The 21285-nt window shown below is 39.9% G+C and overlaps 2 protein-coding genes across 3 annotated transcripts; both read right to left on the bottom strand.

Annotated features, from left to right (window-relative positions):
- Nucleotides 1–2933: 2933 nt before the first annotated feature.
- Nucleotides 2934–6687, bottom strand: Zbtb6 (zinc finger and BTB domain containing 6). Its single transcript, XM_055600308.1, has 2 exons — nt 6610–6687; nt 2934–5633 (listed from the first exon to the last, which is right to left on the bottom strand). Exon 2 carries the CDS (start codon nt 5622–5624, stop codon nt 4356–4358), a length of 1269 nt encoding a protein of 422 aa, XP_055456283.1. The 5' UTR covers nt 5625–5633; nt 6610–6687; the 3' UTR covers nt 2934–4355.
- Nucleotides 6642–21167, bottom strand: Zbtb26 (zinc finger and BTB domain containing 26). Of its 2 annotated transcripts, XM_055600306.1 has the most exons (3): nt 20722–21167; nt 12043–13322; nt 6642–6783 (listed from the first exon to the last, which is right to left on the bottom strand). In XM_055600306.1, the coding sequence occupies exons 2-3, from the start codon at nt 13310–13312 to the stop codon at nt 6698–6700; spliced, it is 1356 nt and encodes a 451-aa protein (XP_055456281.1). In that variant the 5' UTR covers nt 13313–13322; nt 20722–21167; the 3' UTR covers nt 6642–6697. The 2 variants fall into 2 exon arrangements, with proteins under 2 accessions (XP_055456281.1, XP_055456282.1); XM_055600307.1 differs by lacking the exon at nt 6642–6783 and having other exon boundaries at nt 7919–13322.
- Between the last annotated feature and the right edge of the window lie 118 nt (nt 21168–21285).

Genomic DNA, 21285 nt, shown 5'->3' with positions numbered 1-21285 from the left:
GCAGTTTATAAAAAACAGGGCCAAAGTGAAAACGTTTGGCAACCCTCCCCTACCTCATCTAAAACCCCAAAGACTTCAAAGGGGAAGGATCAAAATTTTACAAGTTTCGGAACTGTGTAACTCAGTATTTGTTAGAGGACTTATGGCAAACTGTAAGGTAGGCATTATCCTTTTATGCTCTTATAAATGAAAAACTGGAAATAAGGACGAGAGAAGCAACAATTATGAACTACTATATAGCAAGCTGTATAACTGGTATTTTAGTTTTACTTAAAATTATCAAAGTAATCCTAAAAGGCTGATATTTTGTATCCTTTGTTAGTGATACACAACTGAAAGTAAAATGAGATCTTCAACAACAAGAACCCATAATAGTAGTTTAGAATATGGAAAAATAACTTCTGAGGCTTTAAGATATCTGAGTTTTAACTAGATGTGATGGTGCATGCCTGTGAGCACAGCAATTGAAAGGTTGAGACAGAATCAGACTAGGTAGCACTGCAAAAATTCATCCTATTACCCAATATTTGTGTACACACAGACACACACGCACACCACAGCAGCTAACAACTACAGCTCCAAGAGGGACTCAAAGCTTCTGGAAAGCGTGACAAGAAAAGATCAAGGTTTTTTGTTTTGTGAAAGACCCACTGCCCCCCAGTAGTGTGTGTACACGTGTGTAACCCTGGCTGTACTGGAACTAGCTCTGTAGGCCAAGCTGGCCTCGAACTCAAGGGTTCCTACTGCCTCTCCTGGGCTTAAAAGCTTGCACTACAACTGCCTGGCAGCTCCACTGGTCTTACATTCCTATTTTCACTCACTTATGCTAACCAAAAAAGAAAATTTCCCAACAATTAGATGCACAGTACTGGTTGGTTGGTTTATTTATCAAGGCAGGATATCTTGTATAGTTCCAGGCTGTCCTGGAACTCCCTCTGCAGAGAGATCCAACTGCCTCCGGCGTGCTAGGACTAAAGGTGTGCGCCATCACCACTTAGCACATTTCTGTATTTTCAAATGGACAGTGATGAGTAATTTTATAGGTTTCCTACCCTACTGTGTACCTAAGTATATATGTTTGTGAATTTTCCATTCAATATACTTTTCCATTTCACAGAGGAAAGATTCCCCAAATGTGGAAAGCCACATTAAGAGAAACAATCCCATCTGCTTTTCCCTATCATTTTTTATTGCTGGCATTATTTTTCCAAACTGATTTCAAAATCTTACATACACTCTTTGTCTACCTCAACTAAAATACAATCCCTAAGATGGCTGTTGTTCTTTGTTTACCTAACTTTTAGTATCCATACAAGGAAAACCCACTAGGTAGTTCTAAAATGATTAAACAGCCAGGGGAAACTGAGTCCTTGGGCTGGGTGGATGTCGGGTGGTTAATGTAGCCAATGATTCTTGCACAGCAAGAGCATGGTTTTCAGCTCACAACTGTAACTGCTTTCCTGTAACTGCAGCTCCAAAAGGGGTCCACAGCTTCTGGCAAGCACATGCCCACCCACATAATTAAACAAGCAAACAAAACAAAACAAAAACCAAACAAAAACCCCCTACATACCAGAAGTCCCAGCACTTGGGGAAGCATAGGCAGGTGGATCTCTGAGTTCGAGGCCAGCATGGTCTACAACATATAGGACAGCCAAGGCTGTCAAATGTACAAATATCCCTCTACATACATTCATAATTTTAAAAATACTTTCTTAGGAAACAAGAAATTGAATCCTTTTAAATTCATAGAAATACACAGCCCAGAGTTCTCCATCCCCACTTCCAGTTTATTGTTTTATACAAACATAATTACATCCAATGAAAAGAGGAAAGGATTTTCTCTATAATAAAGTAACAACTACCTTCTCAAGACCTTTTACATATATAAATGCATTAAATAGAGGCACAACCTAAACATACTGCTTTTCTGTCATAAACAGCTAAAAATGCTTAAAAAGGAATAAATGCTACTTTCCTTTGTCATCCCTGCATATTTTAACAGATTCCACTTTGCTGCATTTCTCAGACACGTCATGCAAACAGATAATCGCCCAGGAATGTGTTTTGTTTACTTTTAGTTTTTCCTAAAACAAAGTCTCTGGTAGCTGAGGCTGGCCTCAAACTTAGCTATGTAAGGAAGGCTGGCACTGAATTCATTCTCTTGTCTCTCTCTCAAGTGCTGGAAAATGGATAGGCATGTGCACTTCGCAGATCTCCAGGGAATGTTTTGAAGTTAATCTGTGCATGTAACAGAAATAAATAATATAAATGACAATCACTTTACAAAACACCCTCTCACAAGCAAAACTTTCAAAGTGCTCACAATTTTCTTTTTTACAACAATCTTACAAGGCACACATCAAACTTAAACACCTTCAGTCAAAATGTTCCAAACAACCAATATAGTAGATACCACCTTCTAAAAAAAAATCCATTGTTCACTATAGTTTACCCTCCTCACCCATCTCTAAGCCCTCCCCTCCAAAATTCAACTTAGGAAGCAAAAATAAGAGAAGCACTTCAGTCACAAGTAATCTGTTTCTTAGAAGGAAATGTGCTCACACTATAACTGGCCATTCTTAAGTCACACGGGAAAAGAGATTAGCCACTGAAGCAGTTGAACAAAGCCTTTACCTTAGAAAAGTTTTGTTTTTAACAGAGTACTCAAATAGTAATGTTTCCAAAGACATAAATGTGTCCTTTGTTCACATGTGGAATATAAATTTGTAGAAATTTAGACCTAGAAATAATTCTACAAATTATGAAGGTCAAAGCTATTTAATATAAAATTAAGAAAAGCTGAAAGACAGGTTACCTGCTCCATGTCATTAAATAGTGACTTGGGTTATGAAGTCAACTGTGAGACTTAGATTCATTAAAGTCACTCCCAGGGTTAAAATTCTGTGGAGAGCATTATTCTCACAAAAGGATCACAAAAATTGTATTTAACAACTACATGATTTTCACAAAACTCTTATATAGTACAAAGTATATTACATGTTAAAATACAGAGAGTGCCAGCAGAATACAGTATACAGTAGAAACTCTACATAGAGCTGTGTTATGAAGAGAAATAGGACAGCTTGAAAGTGAATGCTTCCTATGGTCAGGGAAGGTGATTTGTCCTGCAATAAATTTTGCTCTTCATTATAAAGGCAAATTTTTTTTTTTTTAATTCAGAGGTATTCATACAAATGAGATATTATAACTAATTCTAGTAGCTTTCAAAACTTAAACTATGCACCTGGTTACTCTTCGAAAAGACATAGATAATTCAAAACAGAAAAAAGGAGTCAGGTGTAATCCCAGTGCTCAAGAAGTGAGGCAAACTTGAGGGCAGCCTGGAGTACACAAATCAAAAGTAAAATAAGAGATAAAAGATTTATTAAAAAGTAATGATTTGCTAATGTACACAGAAATGAAGTTCAATTAAATGTTGGGTTAAAAAAATCAAAAGGAAACATACTGTAAAATTCCAGTTTTATATCATCACAGATTGTAGCAAATTATAGTCATGAAGAACTCAGTAGAATTTAAAGCTAGAATGGGTGACTACAAAGGAGAAACATGAGGGAATTTGGGAAGGAAATGGAACTGTTTGTGTCCCAACTGTAGAAAATTATGTGTTAAATTCACTGAATTATGAATTGACCCAGAGAAGGGTCAATTTTAGTGCATGTTAACCAAAATAAAAGAAGAAACCCTAAGTAAACTGTAGAACAAATGTCTTTGATGAAACTGGACTATTCCCAATCTATACCAAGAAAATACTTGCATTGGCCACAGAGTTCCTAATCCAGCTATGTTATGTGTAACCAGGAAAAGGGTCCAATTATACATTCTCTTGGACATTTAAACAATGAAATTATAAGGACATTCTGCTGGTCCCATGTGAATCTGAATTGTGCTCCTTTAGTTTAAGACAATACCTTGGTGTTCTGGTTATAATTCAAGAACACTGGTTAAACATTAAAAAGAAAATCATTAGTCCCATCTGCTTTCAAAATTAATAATGACTGGCAACATTATGCTTTCAAATCTATTTTGTCATTCTAACCAATTGAAGTTACTACATAGTTAGAATCAACATTAAATCACTTATCTAAACACTACAAATCAGAATCTGCAATTACTGCTGAACACAGGACTAATACATAATGACTCAGACAACGTAGAATCTCATAAAGATTTTGAAGCCACTCACAACTTTGGAACTATTAGAAATTTATAAAGAGTAACATATAAGAAGAAAAGAAAAATTAACACTAAAGATTGGGGGAGGCACACAACAAATGCTGCATCTTGAGTGCCTAACAAAGTGATTCCATTTATTTCACAAGTTTACGATTTGATTACAGCAGATTCTGCCTTTTGAGGTCAGGCCTAGACAGTTTTTCGCCACCACTCCTGCCATGTACAGAGGTTAAGTGTTTTTTGAGAGCAGATTTGTGTTTGAAATCCATATCACAACAATGGCATTTATACGGCCGGTCACCGCTGTGTATGTTCAAGTGGTCCTGAAGTGTGCTCTTAGCGGTAAAGGTCTTCAGGCACACAGTACACTGAAAGGGCCGTATACCCATGTGTCCTCGGATGTGCCGGTTGAGGTTTTTCTTCTGTGTAAATGTTTTCCCGCACTGCAAGCACAAGAACAGTTTGTGCATCTTAAGGTGGCGCAGATAGTTTTCTACGTGAAGAAAGCCCCTCGGACACCTGGGGCACTGGTGCCTCAAGGAAAAATTCTCATCCAGGTTCTGAATCTCACTTACTGTCCCATGACTTCCATCGGTATTCTCAGAAAATAAGCCTTGATTTTGACTTCCAGGGACTTCTGCCACTCTGCTCTCAACGGTAGAATTGATCAGTGAGTGCTGTGTTTCAGGGAAGTACATGCCTGCTTTGGATGAGGTGCAGGGCTGTGAAAACTGCCCATTATCTACACTGTCTGTACTGATCGATTCTACATGGAGGATACAAATTTCATTCTCTTTAAAGCCACTGTCTACTGTAGAGAGCTCTGGTGATGTCATTCCCGTTTGCTCTGACGTCAACCTCTCCACAGCAGACTGCAGACTGCTTTCCTCTTCTTTAACGTGGAAGTCTAGGTTTACAGGGCTATCTTCTGAAATTTCAATTATCTCACAGTCTTTGTCAGAATTTTCGTCTTCATTCTTTACATCTGTATCTGAAGACTGACACAAGTCAGTGTGTTGGTTATTTTTCATAGAAAGATCAATTTCCAGATACTTCGACAAAGCTTCTGTGCATTTTTCTACAATGTGAACCATCTGAAGGTAACTGGCAGCAGTCAGGTATTTCAAAAGCTCTTTTCTTTTCACTTCAAGTGCTCCAGTATAGCAGGACAGCAACAACTTCCTGCCAACTTCTGCACTCTGCAGAATGGTGATTCTGACGTGTTTTGACTGTGTGAGTAAAAACTGATCTCTCATGAAAGTGGAGCAAGCAGCCAAAATCACTTTGTGCCCCTGGAATTCAGTATCGTTAATATAAATCGATACATCACAGAATAAATTCTGCTGTCTCAAGAGATTCATTTTCTGTAGGACCACATCTCCTTGTTGTTCAAACTGGAAATGTAGAACATCAGACTCAGCAGCCATGGTCACAATCTATGCAAAACAGAGCACAAGCGTTGGGACAGAATAAGCAATGCTTTTCCATGTTATTATCGTATTATTACCTGACTTTCCAACGTGTATTGGGAAAAATGAAGACCCAAACTCTACTTTGGGTGCTAGGTGTGAAACTGTTCCCAAATCACCATCTGTAAATCTAGAAAATCATAATGCATTCCTGTAACATCTCATGGCATGTAATTTTTTAAGTACCAGTAATGGGTACAGTGACATCAAAAGTATACTTAACACCTTAAATTAGAAAATGTACCCTTTAAATTGGCTATTAGCCACCACTACCAAAAGTCCCCAGTCCTGACAGCCTTGGCCATCGCTCAAGCAACAGGTCCTGGTCATCAACAGGTCTTCTGAGAAGGCACTCTTTAAATACCATCCTGAATTCCCACCAGAATTAACATTATGGTTAAAAATGAGGAGGAAGGAAAAAAGAGAGAAACGCTCTTATGCTTTAAGTCCACCATCTCCCCCACTTCTTAGACAGCCTTTCAAAGGCCTTCAGGATTTCAGCCAAACTCACCTTTTACAGATTGATCTTGGTCCGTCTTTCATACACCCAGCTCCTTACACTGTACTGACAAAACCAAGCGAACACCCCATTTGCCTATCTATTGCATTCACTTCCAGCTCCATTTCCCAACTCGTGCTTTAGCTTCATTGAGCACAAACCAATGATTAACATGACTCCTCCTCTCCCCGGGCATCTTTTCCTCCTTATTGTGTTCACCCAGTGGACACAGGAGCGCACACCGCAGGAAGAGCTGACATGAATCCTAGGTCGCCTGCCTGACAACTCCCTCCTGCGAGGCACACGGTTCCCACGCCGAGCCTTCCACTTCGACCGGCCAGGCGGGCGCGCGCCAGGGTGGAGCTGAGGCCGCACCGGGCTGCACTCCCGCGCAGCATAGTCTTTCTGCCTCACCCCCGGCATGTCTGCTTCACTTTCACTTACCGACTAGCAAAACTGGCTTTAAGGCTTCCGCGGCAACCGCAGCACAGGCCGGAAAGTGGACTTCGCCTGGAAGAAAACGCTTCCGGAGTCAACCAGCTTTATTCTTTGCGGAGATTGTCTGGACGCCCCGGAAGGACATCCTGTGACGCTCTTTCTTCCTCACTTTTTCCGCTCCTGGAACGACAGAGAAATGTTTGAATACCGGCAGCCGAGCCTTTTCTGGCCGTTCCCGCCGTGAAGCTGTTTTCAGCGAGTGAAGAGCGCTCACGGCCGGAAACGCCGACGAACTGAAGGGCGGGGCCGAAGGAAAGGCCATTGCGCCTCTGAATTGGAGCAGGGCCCCTTAAAGACCTGGACCCAATCTCTGGACCGCAGCTCCACCACTGTCTGCCCTCCCCTTCTTTCCTTGTTTCTTTTCCATTGACATCCTTCTCACTCTCCTTTAGACAGCCCGTCACTTTGACAATACCACTATGCGCCCTGCTCCGAAAGGATTTTTCTCTTTGGGTGATGGGAATTAAAAACAGGACCTTGTGAATGCAAATCACTGTTCTCCCACTTGCCCTTTAAAACCGGTTTATACTGGATACACATTATCTCTAACCTGCTCCTCAATAAGTTTGGACCCAGTTGGAAATGATTTATCTTCAAAACTGCATTTACATACCCACATGGAAAAGCATGCCACATCAAGGAAAGGAGATTATGTAGGACAATATTTACCGTTCTTTACATTCGCAGAGCCTAGCATTCAGAAAGTTCCTATTCGCAGAGTGAAGGGATGGGGGACCTTTTTTGTTTTATTTCTCACAGGGTTTCTCTTGTGTAGCCTTGGCTGCCCTGGACTCACTTTGTAGACCAGGCTGGCCTCGAACTCACAGAGATCCTCCTTGAGTGTGGGGACTACAGGTGTGCACCACCGTGCCGGCTTGTGTGTGGTGTGTGTGTGTATGGCCCTGTTACCAGAAACAAGGCCTGGGCCTCCAAAATGCTAGGCAAGCACCCTTCCACTGACTCACACAAACCTGAAACTGGGGTTCTTTACTCTCAGCAGCTTCATAAAGAAATAACTGGTTCTACTAATAACTAATTTCTGGTCAACCCATGTTTTCTTCAAAAGGCAAACTCAAATTTTCCCCCTAGTGCCGAGAATCTAGCCCAGGGGTTTGCATGCTGGGTAAACACTACTAACTGAGCTGCATTTTCAGCCCTCACCATCCTTATGACAAGTTTTAAAGAATTTAAATTCAAATAACTGAGAAAGGAGGGAGGGAAGGAAGAGAGTAGGAAAATAAGTCAAGGACACCAGTTTAATTGTCAAATTTTATTAAGGAAACTTCCCCATTTTAAGTAAAGAGGTAGTTGAAAGTATGTCTAACATACAACAGATTTAGAACAGCCATTCATGAGCTGAAATAAAATGTTCTAAGTTGTTTGTTTAGGACAGTATTTCAGAAATGGTGTCACTAGTCACCATTCACTTACACATTTTCTAAACTAATGCAAAACCACACCTGATTTACCTCAGAGCCACTTCAGTTTGGAGCTTGTTTTAATATTAAATAATAAATAAATAACGGTAATAAAAAAACTACAGTAAAAAGAGTCCTCTTCCTTTTAAAGTTTTCCTAGAATCCATACAACACAAATACTGAGCCTGGCATGGTGGCACACACCTTTAATCCCAGCACTCGGGAGGCTGAGGCAGCAAAGGGTACACAGTAAGATCCTGCCTCAAAACAAAAACCAAAACCTAATGATGAATAACTAAAGTTCACCCCCCCCAATATAATCACTAGTGTTAAAAGCCTTCTTCCACTATAAAATATAAATCCCTTCAATAACTTGACCTCTTTGCTATAAAATCTGAGAAACATGTAAGCAAAGAACCCAAGTCCCAACAAAATTAAATGTCTCACAGAATTAAGACTTCTTCAGCCAAGAAAAGGAAGAGACCACAAACTAGGTAAGTGGTTTGCACTTGAAAACAGAACAAAATATTTTAATAACAGAAAACCCTAAGAATGCTGACTTTGTCAGTGGTTCTCAACCTTCCTAATGCTGTGACCCTTTAATACAGTTTCTCATGATGTGGTGACCCCAACCATAAAATTACTTCCATTGCTACTTCATAACTGCAATTTTGCTAATTATAAATCATAATGTAAATATCTGTGTTTTCCTATGGTCTTGGGCAACTCCAGTGAAAGAGTCATTTCACCGCAGCCCCAAAAGGCATCATGACCCACAGGTTGAGAACTACTGCTTTAAACAATTAACCAAAACAAAGCAATTTTATTCTTAGGAAGTAAATCTGAGACCTCTTCTCACTAAAATTACTTGACACTGTAAGCCCTGTAAGGACAGAGAAGATGTCAATCCTATTTTCCTAACCTCATACTATAACACAGCACCTGGAAATACCAGTTGCTTACTAACGCTCCTTGAGGATGAGGAGTAGCTCAGTGGTAGAGTACCTGTGTACCATGCATGAGGCCTTAGGTTCAAATTCCCCCGCATTAAAAAAAAGAAAAAGAAAAGAAAAGGCTTCTTAGTGAGTGAAATAAATCAAGAAATAGCCTCTAGCCAGAGAAGCCAGTACTATTTGAACCCATGTTGGTTTTAATTTTCAAACTACTAACAGTAACTGGACAAGAACATGAACAAGTAGAGCCCTACCATCTTGAAAATTTCCTATGAAAAAAATGATGTTCAGAGAAAATATTGAGAACACTGGATGAGCAGAGTGCCATTGTTGCATAGAATCGGTGCTCTTTGGACGAATCATGCAAAATTCAGAATGCTAAAGTATTATTAGACCATACACTGAGAGATGTTGACCATAAGTGCCTGCCAGTCTAATTAGCCAACTGTTCTCATACTTAGTTAGCATTAGAGAAATTATTCCTCAAATCGAGCCATGTGTAAATACAGCAAATTATGAGAAGACTTCTTGGCATCTATATAGAAATAAAGTTTAATTTTTGGATTATCTATCCATGTACTAGCATAGCTTGAAAACAGAAACAACAGTCTAGTGGAAATAAAGTTTCTTAGACAAAATCAGTTTCATATTTGGTTCCTTCTCACATTATTCTAACTTGTCCTTCCCTTCGTAGCCAGGCCAATCACTCACTTAGAAATGATGCAATTTTCATCAGGCTAAAAAAAAAAAAAACAATCACCAGGCCAGGGCTGTACCTCAGCGGCACAGTGCTTGCCCAGCACGTATGAAGCACTGGATTTGACTTCCAGCACTACAGTAAAATAACTGTATTTAGTCAGTCTTTTGAAATAGGGCCTCACTCTGTAGCCCAGATAGGCCTCTAACTTAGGGCATCTCTCCTACAACTTCATCAATTCTGAGATTACAAGCACAAGCCACTAAAATACATTTTGAGAAGTAATTATCACAAATCCTTTTGTGACATTTTGTTGGCAAATTCTTGGCGGTCTCCAAAAGCCAAGACAGATGTACAATAGTGAAACAAAACTGGAAACTTTCTGGTAATGTATTACTATTCACCATCTTTTAAAGCCAAGGTATAGTGGTAGAGATGTATGGGGAGAATCATTCATATTTAATCAGGTATATTTTGGCCAATGGTGGCCAGGCTACCAGAGGCCTTCTGTGGTAGGCTCCTGTCCTGATCCGTTTTCTCCCTCTTCTGATGTCCATCCTCTTTGCCTTTTCTGAATGAGGATTGAGCATCTTACCCAGGGTCCTCCTTCTTGCTTAGCTTTAGGTGTACAGATTTTAGTATGTTTATCCTATATTATTTGTCTAATATCCACTTATAAGTGAGTATACACCATGTGTGTTTTTCTGCTTCTGGGATACCTCACTCAGGTTGATCTTTTCTAGTTCCCACCATTTGCCTGAAAATTTCATGATTTCCTTTTAATTGCTGTGTAGTATTCCATTGTGTAAATTTACCACAACTTCTAGATCCATTCCTCAGTTGAGGGACATCTGGGTTGTTTCCAGGTTCTGGCTATTATGAATAAAGCTGCTACTGATGAGACCTGATAGGCTAAGGTCAGATGGAAGGGGAGGAAGACCTCCCCTATCAGTAGACTGGGAGAAGAGCAAAGGAGAAGAGGAAGGGAATGTGGGATTGGGACAAGAGAGGAGGCTCCAGCTGGGATACAAGTGAATAAATTGTAATAAATAAAAAATTAAATTAAAAAAATGACATAGTGTAAGCAACCTTTCGAGAGTTTCAAGTTCTCTAAGCAATTCCATTACCTCACTGTAACCCTTGGGTCAGAAACAGACTCAAAATTGTGTCTGAAATTTACTTAAGAATAAAGACTTTTCCCCCCATCCTTTAAAGTCAACTATCAATGGGAGCAAGGTGGACAGTGTATTGTGTACCTCTAAGACCATCAAAATGCAAAAATTCAGGTTGTTCTTCTGTATCTCACTAAATTTTTTTTCATCTGTTTCCAAGATGAAGGTACATGTGAAAAGGAAAACCTGGAGACAATGTATACCAGACAAAAGTTATGGCCAAATGTACCTTTCTTAAGCATAAACGGTTACAAAGTATAACTCCAACATAGTCCATTATTCTTTAGCTCACTTAAGTATGCTTAAAGAACTTCCAATTACAAAAGTATCAGCAGAGTACATACATAAGCAGCTGGCCTCTTCTTGGGACAGAATATTTAGGAAGCTATCCATGTACCCCTGTTGTTCTATTATATTTCTATCATTTACTGATTATCTTCCTCATGATGGTCCCTATTTGTCTGTAGATGTTGCTGAAAGGATTGTATTCTGGGTAATAAGGAAAATTTGATGGGCTGTGTTAGTGTTTGAAGTACAAACCAACATACTTCTTAGCAGCTCCAAAAAAAAAGTACAAATGACAGGAAGCAGATTCACTCATCAGCCTTGGATGAATCACAGTAGACAAACAGAGGCTCTATCACATATTTAGGTCAACAGCAGTATCACCTCATATCCCATCCTCATTTTTTCCCCAAAGGAAAAATATTTATTTTCCTAAGCACAGCATCTATTAGTAGGAAGGAGGTAAGGTTATTTGTTGGTACCTTCAGAATGTGCTTCATAAAAAGATTAAAATAGTGTCAGTCTAAGACATACATCGACACTAGGTAGACAAATGGAATTATTCCTTAGGAAAGGAAAACAGACATCACAGGATAAATAACTCAAAAAAGAACCAGGAAAGGGCCAAAGGAATGCAAAGCCACTGCAGGTGGGAGTTGCCTGGTCTGTTAGAGCTTCCACTCACCCACTACCACCTGCTTGGAGGCTTGGGAGAAGAAACTATCAAATCTCTCGGAAAAAGACTCAGCGACCATTGCCACACTCATGTCAGCTCTGGCTGTGAGCACTAGGCCCTATTCAATTTACACATGTACTATCACTCCGTAAGCTGAGGACAGCTTGGGTCAGTTTACCTGCATCCAGGACCTGTGTTGCATCAGGTTGTGGCTGACAACCTTTAGAGTCTGTGACTGTTGTACATGCAAAAGAATCAAAATCCACTGTGAGGTCTTGTACATTCCTTTCATTGGCATTATCAAAGCTGTTTTTGCCATGCAGCTGTTTAAGGTGTTTCCTCAAAACTGGCTTATGTGCAAAAACCATGTCACAATAGTTACATTTATGGGGCTTATCTCCACTGTGAAGGTTAAGATGGTCCTGTAAGGAACACTTCTGAGAAAAGGTTTTCCCACAGATTTTACACTGGAAAGGTTTAATTCCGGCATGTACACGCATGTGTCGATGAAGATTGCCTTTCTGAGTGAAAGTCTTGCCGCAGAGTAGACACATAAAGAGTTTGTGCATTTTTAAATGGTTGGCGTAGTTCTCCAGGTGACGGAACACCCTGGTACACTTTGGGCACTGGTGATGCCACTGTAAGCCTTTGTCTACACCTCGAATATTAGGCCCAAAGACATCTTTTGAGGTCATGATGATGTCATCATTGCCTGTGTAAGAGAGGGCGTAATTGTGGAGATGACTCTGGTCTAGTTCATTTACTCTGTTTTCCACAGTTGAGTTTATCAGGGAGTGCTGGGGCTCTGATGAATGTAAAGCAGTGGGCTCAGAAGACATGTACTGGTTCTGATCTTTTTTACTTCTAACCTCTGATACATCCCCAATAGATTCTACCTTAACAATCTGAATGTCACTGTCCTCCATATCCATACTGTCTTCAGATGGGTGAATACAAGGTAAGTCCTGTTTTGGAGAGCCTCTGGCATCTCCCTGCTGTTCTTTCGACTGGGGAGAAGCACTCTGTGGTTCACATCCCTCTTTACTATCCATTGCTTGTTTTGGCTTTATAAACTTCCATAGCGCCTGTGTGCACCGTTCTACAATGTGGCTCATCTGAAGAAAGCTCGCAGCAGTCAGGTAATTTACCAGTTCCATCTCAGGGAATTCCAGCACACCACTATAACAGGACAAGAGCAATTGTCTCCCCACGTCAGAACTCTGTAATATGGAGATTTTCACCTCTCGGGAATCATTCAGTAAAAACTGGTCTCTTAAGAAGGGGGAACCTGCAGCAAAAACAATTTTATGCCCCTGCACCTCAACATCATCTATGAGAACTGTAACATCACAGAATTTATTCTCTTCTCTTAATTTGTTCATTTTTTGTAACATTGAATCTCCATAATTTTCAAACTTGAAGTGAAGGAGATCTGATCTTTCAGACATTTTGGCAGACCTAAAGAACAGAAATGTAAAAAGGCGGAATTTAAGAAAATTTAAACAATTTAGAGACCTGAGTTTACCTTTCAAAGCCACATGTTGTAATGCCTGTTTTGTATGTATCCAAAAAGCTATAATAGCTTTCAAAGGGCATTAGAAGTTATTCCTTACCATTATTAGGTGTCAACTGTACTCAAAGAGTAGCCACATGGAAGTGTAAGTAACTGGGCATTCATTCAACTTTTTAAGACATTTAACACAAGAACAATGCTCGAGTTAGTACAAGAAGTTTATTTTTCACTTCTCAAATGAGAATTCTAGTCAAATGAAAACATAACTCAAGTAAAAATAGACATTATTTTCCTTTTCATGAAAGATGTACCTGCTTTTTACCAAAACAAAATGTCCTTTTCTTTGACTTATTATTATTATTATTGTTATTGTTGTTTGCTCTGCTTTGGTTCTATTTTACGTGTACGGCTGTTTTGTCTACATGTATATCTGTGGGCCATATGTGTCCTTGATTCTCACAGAGGCCAGAAGAGGGTGTCAGATCCCCTAGAACTGGAGTTATAGATGGCATGAGTTGCCATGTGGATGCTAGGAATCCAACTAGAGTCCTCTAGAAAAACAGCAAATGCTCTTAAACATTAAGCTCTCTCTCCAGCCCCTTGTTTCCATCTTTTTCAAGAGTCTACAGGGATACTGCTTGCTGAGACTCCTCTCCACTTTTTGTTTTAACTGGTATGAATTTAACCATATAACTATTTCTGTAATAAAAGTCACAGATTTAAAGAGACAGTTTTTGGTTATTGACAAAAGCACAATTATTCTTTATCCTATGTACTATGGTTAAATCTAAACTCTTCTGTAAGGAACATTGTTTTATATATGGAGAATAAAACACTATCAGATGAATGACTCCACGGGGGTATGAGTGGGAACAGTATTACTAGATTGTTCTTTCCTTCTTATCCCTATATGTCCATCATTTTCATCATGTGGACTACTAGAATTGATTCCTAAATATTCTCCTTAGCATACAGCTCCTCTCAAACTCAATTCATAGGGCACATTTAAAAAATGCAAGGTAGCCTTTTGGTTATAAGTCAATTAACTAAAACTAATAAAAGTAAATAATGGTATAAGTTATTTATGGGATCAGTCAATACAGAGGTTTTTCTGCATAGGGTTGAGAACATATATAGCTCAGTAGGAGATAATTTGCCTTGCCATATGTGAAGCCCGGGTTCAATCCATAACACTGTTAAAAAAAAAGAAAAGAAAGAAAAAAGAAAAGAAAATGAAACTCTTAATTCTGCACATTGTTATGTTTATATGGCAAAAAAAATTTTTTTTGAGGAAGTCCTGATGTTCTGATTGCATTCTTTCCAGGTTTTCTCATAACTTAGGTTCTCATGTGTTTTTCTAAACAGGAAGAATAAATTAGCCACACCAAACCCATAATTCCAGTCTACTAACCACTAAAGATAACTGGTATTCTCTTTATATAAACCAGTCTTCCATCAGATTAATAGGCATGTCAGTTCTGTCTTTGAGAAATAGTTCTATAGCCTCAGTGTAAGAAAGCCAGCTTAATTTTTTTGTACTCAAACGTCACTTATTTCATAGTCAAGTGAGACTATCAGCTTTCTCTAGCCAATCTATTTTTATTCATCCATCCAACCATCGGAACCAGGTCTCTTTATGTTTATTTAGACGCGGTCTCTCTATGTAGCCCCAGCTGTCCTAGAACTCACTCTGTAGACCAGGCTGGTCTAGAACTCACAGAGATCCCCCTGCCTCTGCTTCCTTAAGGCTGGAATTAAAGGTGTACACCTCTATGCCTGGCATCACATCTAGATTCCAAAGTCCAAAATTCATAATCTCCATTTTTCACAGAGTATCAGCTCCAGATGACAGAACCACATGTTATTCTTGTTCCTCAGAGCTGGCACATAATGTAGCTACTTGCTCTAAGCTTGTCACACATTACACTACTCTAGAACACTGCATTCCGGCCAGTCTACCTCTCTACTTCCTAAGAGGCCCCTGTTGGACACTTAGAGCAAAAGAATTGTCTCCAGGGCCCACAGCACAGCACTTATACATAACACTCAAACTGCTTCATTAAATACTTCCTTCCACCCAAACTAAAAATTCCTGGGCATTAGATGGCAACATACGCATCCTATTCTCTTCTGTTCAAACTGGTGCAGGCTGTTACCACCTAACACCACACTAAACACAAGGGAAGGCTCAGTGTGCAGTAGTTGAACCTACAGGATTAGGCTCACAATTAAAACAAAAAATCCTGTTAAGTAGAACAGATTAATATCTATGTTATGTCTGAGGCTACAAGGGAACAGGAAGGAATGAAAATTAAGTAAGAAACAAGCAAAAAAAATAGTAAAGGTATTTCAGAGAACTTGAAAACTGATGAGAAGAAAATGAACAAAAGAAAGACATAAAGGCTAAGCTGAGCATGAAGGCATAAACCTATGCACACAGTACCCAGAGGCTGAGGGAGACAGAATGAAGCTCCAGGCCAGCCTGAGCTACAGAGTGAGATCTTACCTCAAAAATAATTTTAAATCTCATAGTTCAGTTGAATGTCACAGAAAGAAGACAGACTTAGGAGAGTGTGGCACATGCATATTAATAAGCACAAAACAAAATATTTTCTCCTATGTGGCATTCTGAATATGGGGATCACAATAAAGATTAGGAATTGGATTGAGAGAGTAGGAATGCAGAAAAGCAATCATGGCAGAGAAATCAGTGATTTTCAAACAAGGGAAATCTAGAAAACATCAGGAATATTATCAGTATTTTGAAGCAGCCAAACTATATTATCACTGGCTAGTTTTAGTGGCACTAGCTTAAAAATATTCATTCTGTAACTAGAACAGTGAATATTTCAACTTAACCAGAAGGTATAAAAATGACAATTATTTCAAGTGGCATTTTTTTTTTTTTAAAGGGTGTTGAGCTGAGCTTGAATACTCTAAAGCTGACCAGTATTTTCCTAGTTATAGTCAAAAATGAACATTTTTCCAGCTGGAGTATGGGCAGCACCCAGAATGTTTGAAGACACACATGTTGGGGGAAACATGTTCTCTGTTTCTCTACAGATGAGCTGGAGTTCAGTCTCACATCTGACTCATGAGTTCTCAAGAGACTTAGCAATAGGAATGGCCAAACAGGGGTCTCAAGAAAAAGCATGCTTTGATGTTTCTGCTGCTGTTAAGGAAAGTCGCTTGTTTACTTTAGGAAGTTTTTCCTAATATCGATTAGGCCAATTATCCCTTTAATAGTTTATCCCCGGTCACACATGTTAGCCAGTAGTCATTTCCTGTCATTTGTCTCCTTTGCAAAGAAGTCATTAGTTATTTGCACACATGGATGAACTGTTTATTACAGTTTTTGTAGCTCATTTAAAAAAATGACATCACAGTGACTCCTTGATATCACTGTGAAATTATTAATGGCCGATAACAGAGATGATTATCAGTATCATTCATTCTCTGTTGAGGACCCTGAGAACTCTTTAGATCATGTAGGACCAAATTTGAAATACTTTCCTTTAAAAAAAAAAAAAAGGAAAAAATTCTTTTATATAATTAACTGCTCAGTAGTAGAGTATGTACTAGCACGTGTAGAATCTTAGGGTAATCCCAGTATCATGCGTATATGCACAAATAGGTAATATAAAAGGAAATGTATGCAATACACACCCAAACAAGTAATATAAACATACAATAATCATCTAACTAGATTAATTCCTTTTACAAAAACGATACCCAATGTCTTCTGAATTCCTGTCATATTCCAAATACACTGCTAAATGCTTTACCTAAATTAATTCATTTAGTCCTGAAAACCTCTACTCTTAGGTTATTATTGTCTACGTTTTACCTTAGGAAAATGGAGCTGAGAACATAAACAATATGCTGAGACAGAAAACACTGTTAGCCAGGCAGTAGACGTACACGCCATTAATCCCAGCACTCAGGAGGCAGAGGCAGGTGGATCGCTTTGAGTTGGAGGGCAGCCTGGTATAGTATAGTCCAGGACAGCCAGGGCTGTGACACAGAAAAACCCTGTCTGGAAAAAAAACAAAGGGGGTGGGGGGCAGAGAGATGGCTCAGTGGTTAAGAACATCATCTGCTCTTCCAGAGGTCCTGAGTTCAATTCCCACCAACCACATGGTGACTCACAACCATCTATAATGAAATCTGATGCCCTCTTCTGGTGTGCGTGTGTACATGCAGGCAGAACACTCATATACATAAAGTAAATAAATAAATCTTAAAAAAAAGAAAATGCTAATTGTTAGAGCTCAAACTTGTGCACAAGCTATGAAACAATATATAAAATCTTTGGAGCATTACATTATGATCTGTAGACTTTTGTACATTTTAGTTATACTTCAGTAAAAGAGTTATATCTACAAGCAAAAAGTACAAATTAAAACCAAATTTTTGTCAAGTACAGGGGACTATAATGACAAGCTGCTTCTGTCCTAACACTATTAATCCTTTATTCTTGACTTTATCTCATGTCTTTATCCTACTTTACTCATCCCAGGCGTGTTTTTTAAAGACTCGTTTTATTTTTATTAATATGTCTGTATGTCTATTTGTATGTGCATGCAAGTGCCTATGGAGGCTAAAAGGATGCCCTGGAGCTGAAGTTATAGGTGACTGTAAACCACAAAATGTAGGTGCTGGCAACTAAACCCCAGGACTCAGTAAAAGGAGCAAGTATTCTTCACCACTGAGCTGTCCCCTCAGCTTTACGCTTAGTTTAATTTTTTAAAACCATTATTTTACTAGTCTGTTTCTGATGCTTCACTAAATTGTGCAAAGGTAAATGTAGACTTAAGAGCTCTGGTTTTGGTTTCTTATTATGCCTTTTCAAGATTTAATTCCACAAAGCCTATCTGTTTTCTCAATTTCATTCCTTCCCTATGGGAAGAATTCCTAAGTCTCTATCCTCATTACTAAATTTAATCAAATTTAATCTCAACCTAATATACTTCAAAATACCTGTGCTAGGAATTTAATATTAAAAATGATGATGCTTATACTCTTGCATTACCCAAGATTCTGTAATTTGAAGATAAAGATATAAAGGGAATGGCTTAGTGAACAGCCTTTTACAAGGCTATCGTTTTAACAGATCAAGACAGAGATTGTGACTATACAGAGAAATTTTAAAAACAATTTAAAACAATCCCCAAGCCAATGATCTTGCTCATCAAGATAGAGAACAAGAGATAATCAAAATAAGTCTAAAATATTTGGCCTAATGCCTGGATATCTTCGAGTGCCATTACATAATCTAGAGAATACTAGAGGGTATGATCATAAAGCTGGTCATTAAAATGTGTCAAGAGAGCCTTTGTGGCTCCAGAGTAGCTGGTTGGTAGTACATCTGAAGCTTTAGAAGAAACCTCATTGAAAATGGTAAGTAAATTGAAAATGAAAACATTAAAGTAGAAGAAGTGCAGGTAAGTTGGCATAGAGTAGAAGAGGACCTTAGGACAAAAGGAAAAAACCATACATACAATATAACATAAACTCATCACTTACCTCTTCTCAACCTTGCTATCCTTGCAGGTTTCTTTGTTTTAGTCAAGAAGCCTATCTTGATTAAATGTTCCTACTCCTTGACTCCTATCTAGTCACAACATAATTGTGAGCTGCCATGTGGGTGCTGGGAATTGAACCTGAGTCCTCTGGAGGAGCAGCCAGAGCTCTTAACCGCTGAGCCATGTCTCCAGCCCCTAGTCACAACATACTACAGTGAGTAAAGCATGGACTCTGGGATCGTAGTTCTAAGGTTAACACTCTACTCAGCCACTTACTCAGAGTTATGACCATGGGTGAATTTCTTATCCTATGTGTTTCAGCTTTCTTGTCAACCAATAATAACTGGGTTGCTAAGGAAAACTAAATAAGTTCATCATTAAAGAAGATTTAATTATTTCATATTATGAGTGACTGCCTGCATGCATGTATGTGTTTCACTTGCAAGCCTACTGTCTGTGGAGGTCAGAAGGTATCAGGTTCCCTGAAATTAGAGTTATGATGGTTCTGAGGCACTATGTGGGTGCTGAGAACTGAACCCACATTTTCTGCAAGAGCTATAACCACTAAGCCATCTCTCCAGCCCATTAGTTCATTTTCAAAAGTTTAGAATGGTGCTTGTTATATGCTCTTTAAACGTGTTATGTAAATGAACAAATAAAGCCTTCACATTTTTTCCCATTTACCATCAAACCAATTGAGGCCTCTGGTATTTTATATTACCTCATCTACTAAGCTTGCTTTTTCTAGCCTGTTAATAGAGAAGATGCTTCTTTCTCCTTCCCCAGCAGCTGGGAATGACTCAATGGACTCTTCAAAATCTCTCCTTCTGCTATCTGGTCACCTTGGAAGCTTCGACCCTGTATCTGAGACTTTCTTTTCTGCCTCTTCTTGTGGGCTCAAATCTGCTTTTCTCCTTCATTAATGTAGCCATCATCCTTCGAATCACCTTCCTTTCAGTGCCCTCTTCTTGATGCCAGCTCTTTTCATGGCACTGCCCACATGCCAAATTCAAATGTTTTACCTGTAGCCACAATGCTGAGGCTGATCTCCACATTTGTGTTCCCAACTCTTAAGCTGGACAGCTACATGTGGCTTTAGACAAGAATTCAGCACAAAAACTGAATTTGTAATTCTCACTAGCCTTGTGGTTTTATTTCTGATTATGGCATCACTATTCAAATGTCAACTGCCTAAATTCTAGGACTTGGGTTTTTTTGTTCTCTCCTTCGGTGTATAAATATCTATGATACATTAGCACTTGCCTCCTTTCTAGTAACGATACCATAACGCTCTGAGATTTTATTGCAGCTCACCAGAATGATCTCATTTTTTTTTTTTCAAAATAATCTTCAAGAGAAGTACCTAGAATTTAGCCCAGATTCAACTGTTTCTATTCTCTTGGCTTCACAGAGTTTAAAAAAATTACTTTCTGCAGTACAAAACTGACCGTATCAGTTTCCTGCTCAAAAAGCTTCGAAAAGATAACCCGTGCTGAGTCTGCTACTTCTCGGTAGCGGCACAACTTTTCCTTTTACCTAAGAGGTACTTCCACACTTTGTTCTGACCACGTAGGACTCAGGGGCCACGCTCTTCCTACAGGCTTCCGGGCAACCGTCCCTAGAGCAGATGATGGAAGCAACCAACTGCAAACCCCCACCCTCACAGGGGCCATCAATTTATCCAGATACCGCTTCCAAACTTGACCACGAACACTGGATATCTGACGAACCTCCAGGGCTTGGCACAGCACCGGTAATACAAAAGGTGCAGTAGCCGGCAGCTGGGCAGGGGTAAAACCCTTCAAAACCTGACACTTACAGTAGTCTCGCGGTTGGCACTGAAGGCCTTGGCCTTGGCTAGCTCCCGCCGTTCAGTGTTCTGCCGGCCTCAACTCCAGCACTTTTTACAAAATGCCAGGGTCTTGCGTCCTGGCCAGCCACAGGGCCCTAGGTAGAGGGTCCCAGGAGGCGGTCCTTGGGGCATCCTGAGATTCCCTACTGCAGATTCGGGAAGGGGAAGAGGGTAGGATGCAGCATGGGCCGGTCCAACGGCTCACGTCCCCGGGGGCCTAGACCAGCTCTTCGACCCCCATTCCAGGGCAGGCTGTGGCCGATCCAGGTCCCCACGGGGGCTCCATTTCCAGGGACCCCGTACCCCAGTCCGGCTCTCCGGTTGCCTCCGAACTTACAGACCCGGGGACAAGGCCACCATCTAGATCTGGCAATGCCAGGAGCTCCGGCCCCTCGGGGCTCCGGGAAGGGGGAGGGGCAGGCAACCCGAGCCAAAGGGGGACCCAACGGAACCGGAAGGGCAGCCCTGGCTGGACAAAGACAACTTCCAGGTCCCATGGTCATCTCCGCCAATCGGAATGCTCGGAGGACG

Source organism: Psammomys obesus, unplaced genomic scaffold (genome assembly GCF_907164565.1).
Source record: "Psammomys obesus unplaced genomic scaffold, mPsaObe1.curated_primary_1811, whole genome shotgun sequence".
NCBI classification, from domain to species: domain Eukaryota; kingdom Metazoa; phylum Chordata; class Mammalia; order Rodentia; family Muridae; genus Psammomys; species Psammomys obesus.
The sequence above is the reverse complement of the archived record's forward strand: the minus strand, read 5'-3'. Positions and strand labels throughout refer to the sequence as shown.

Bases quoted from the DNA above. Each gene is read 5' to 3' on its own strand.
- Zbtb6 (XM_055600308.1), bottom strand. From the start codon at position 5,624: ATGGCTGCTGAGTCTGATGTTCTACATTTCCAGTTTGAACAACAAGGA.
- Zbtb26 (XM_055600306.1), bottom strand. From the start codon at position 13,312: ATGTCTGAAAGATCAGATCTCCTTCACTTCAAGTTTGAAAATTATGGA. The intron at 6,784-12,042 runs GTAAACTGACCC...CTGTCGTTCCAG, and splicing joins AACACAGGTCCTGGATGCAG to GAGCGGAAAAAGTGAGGAAG.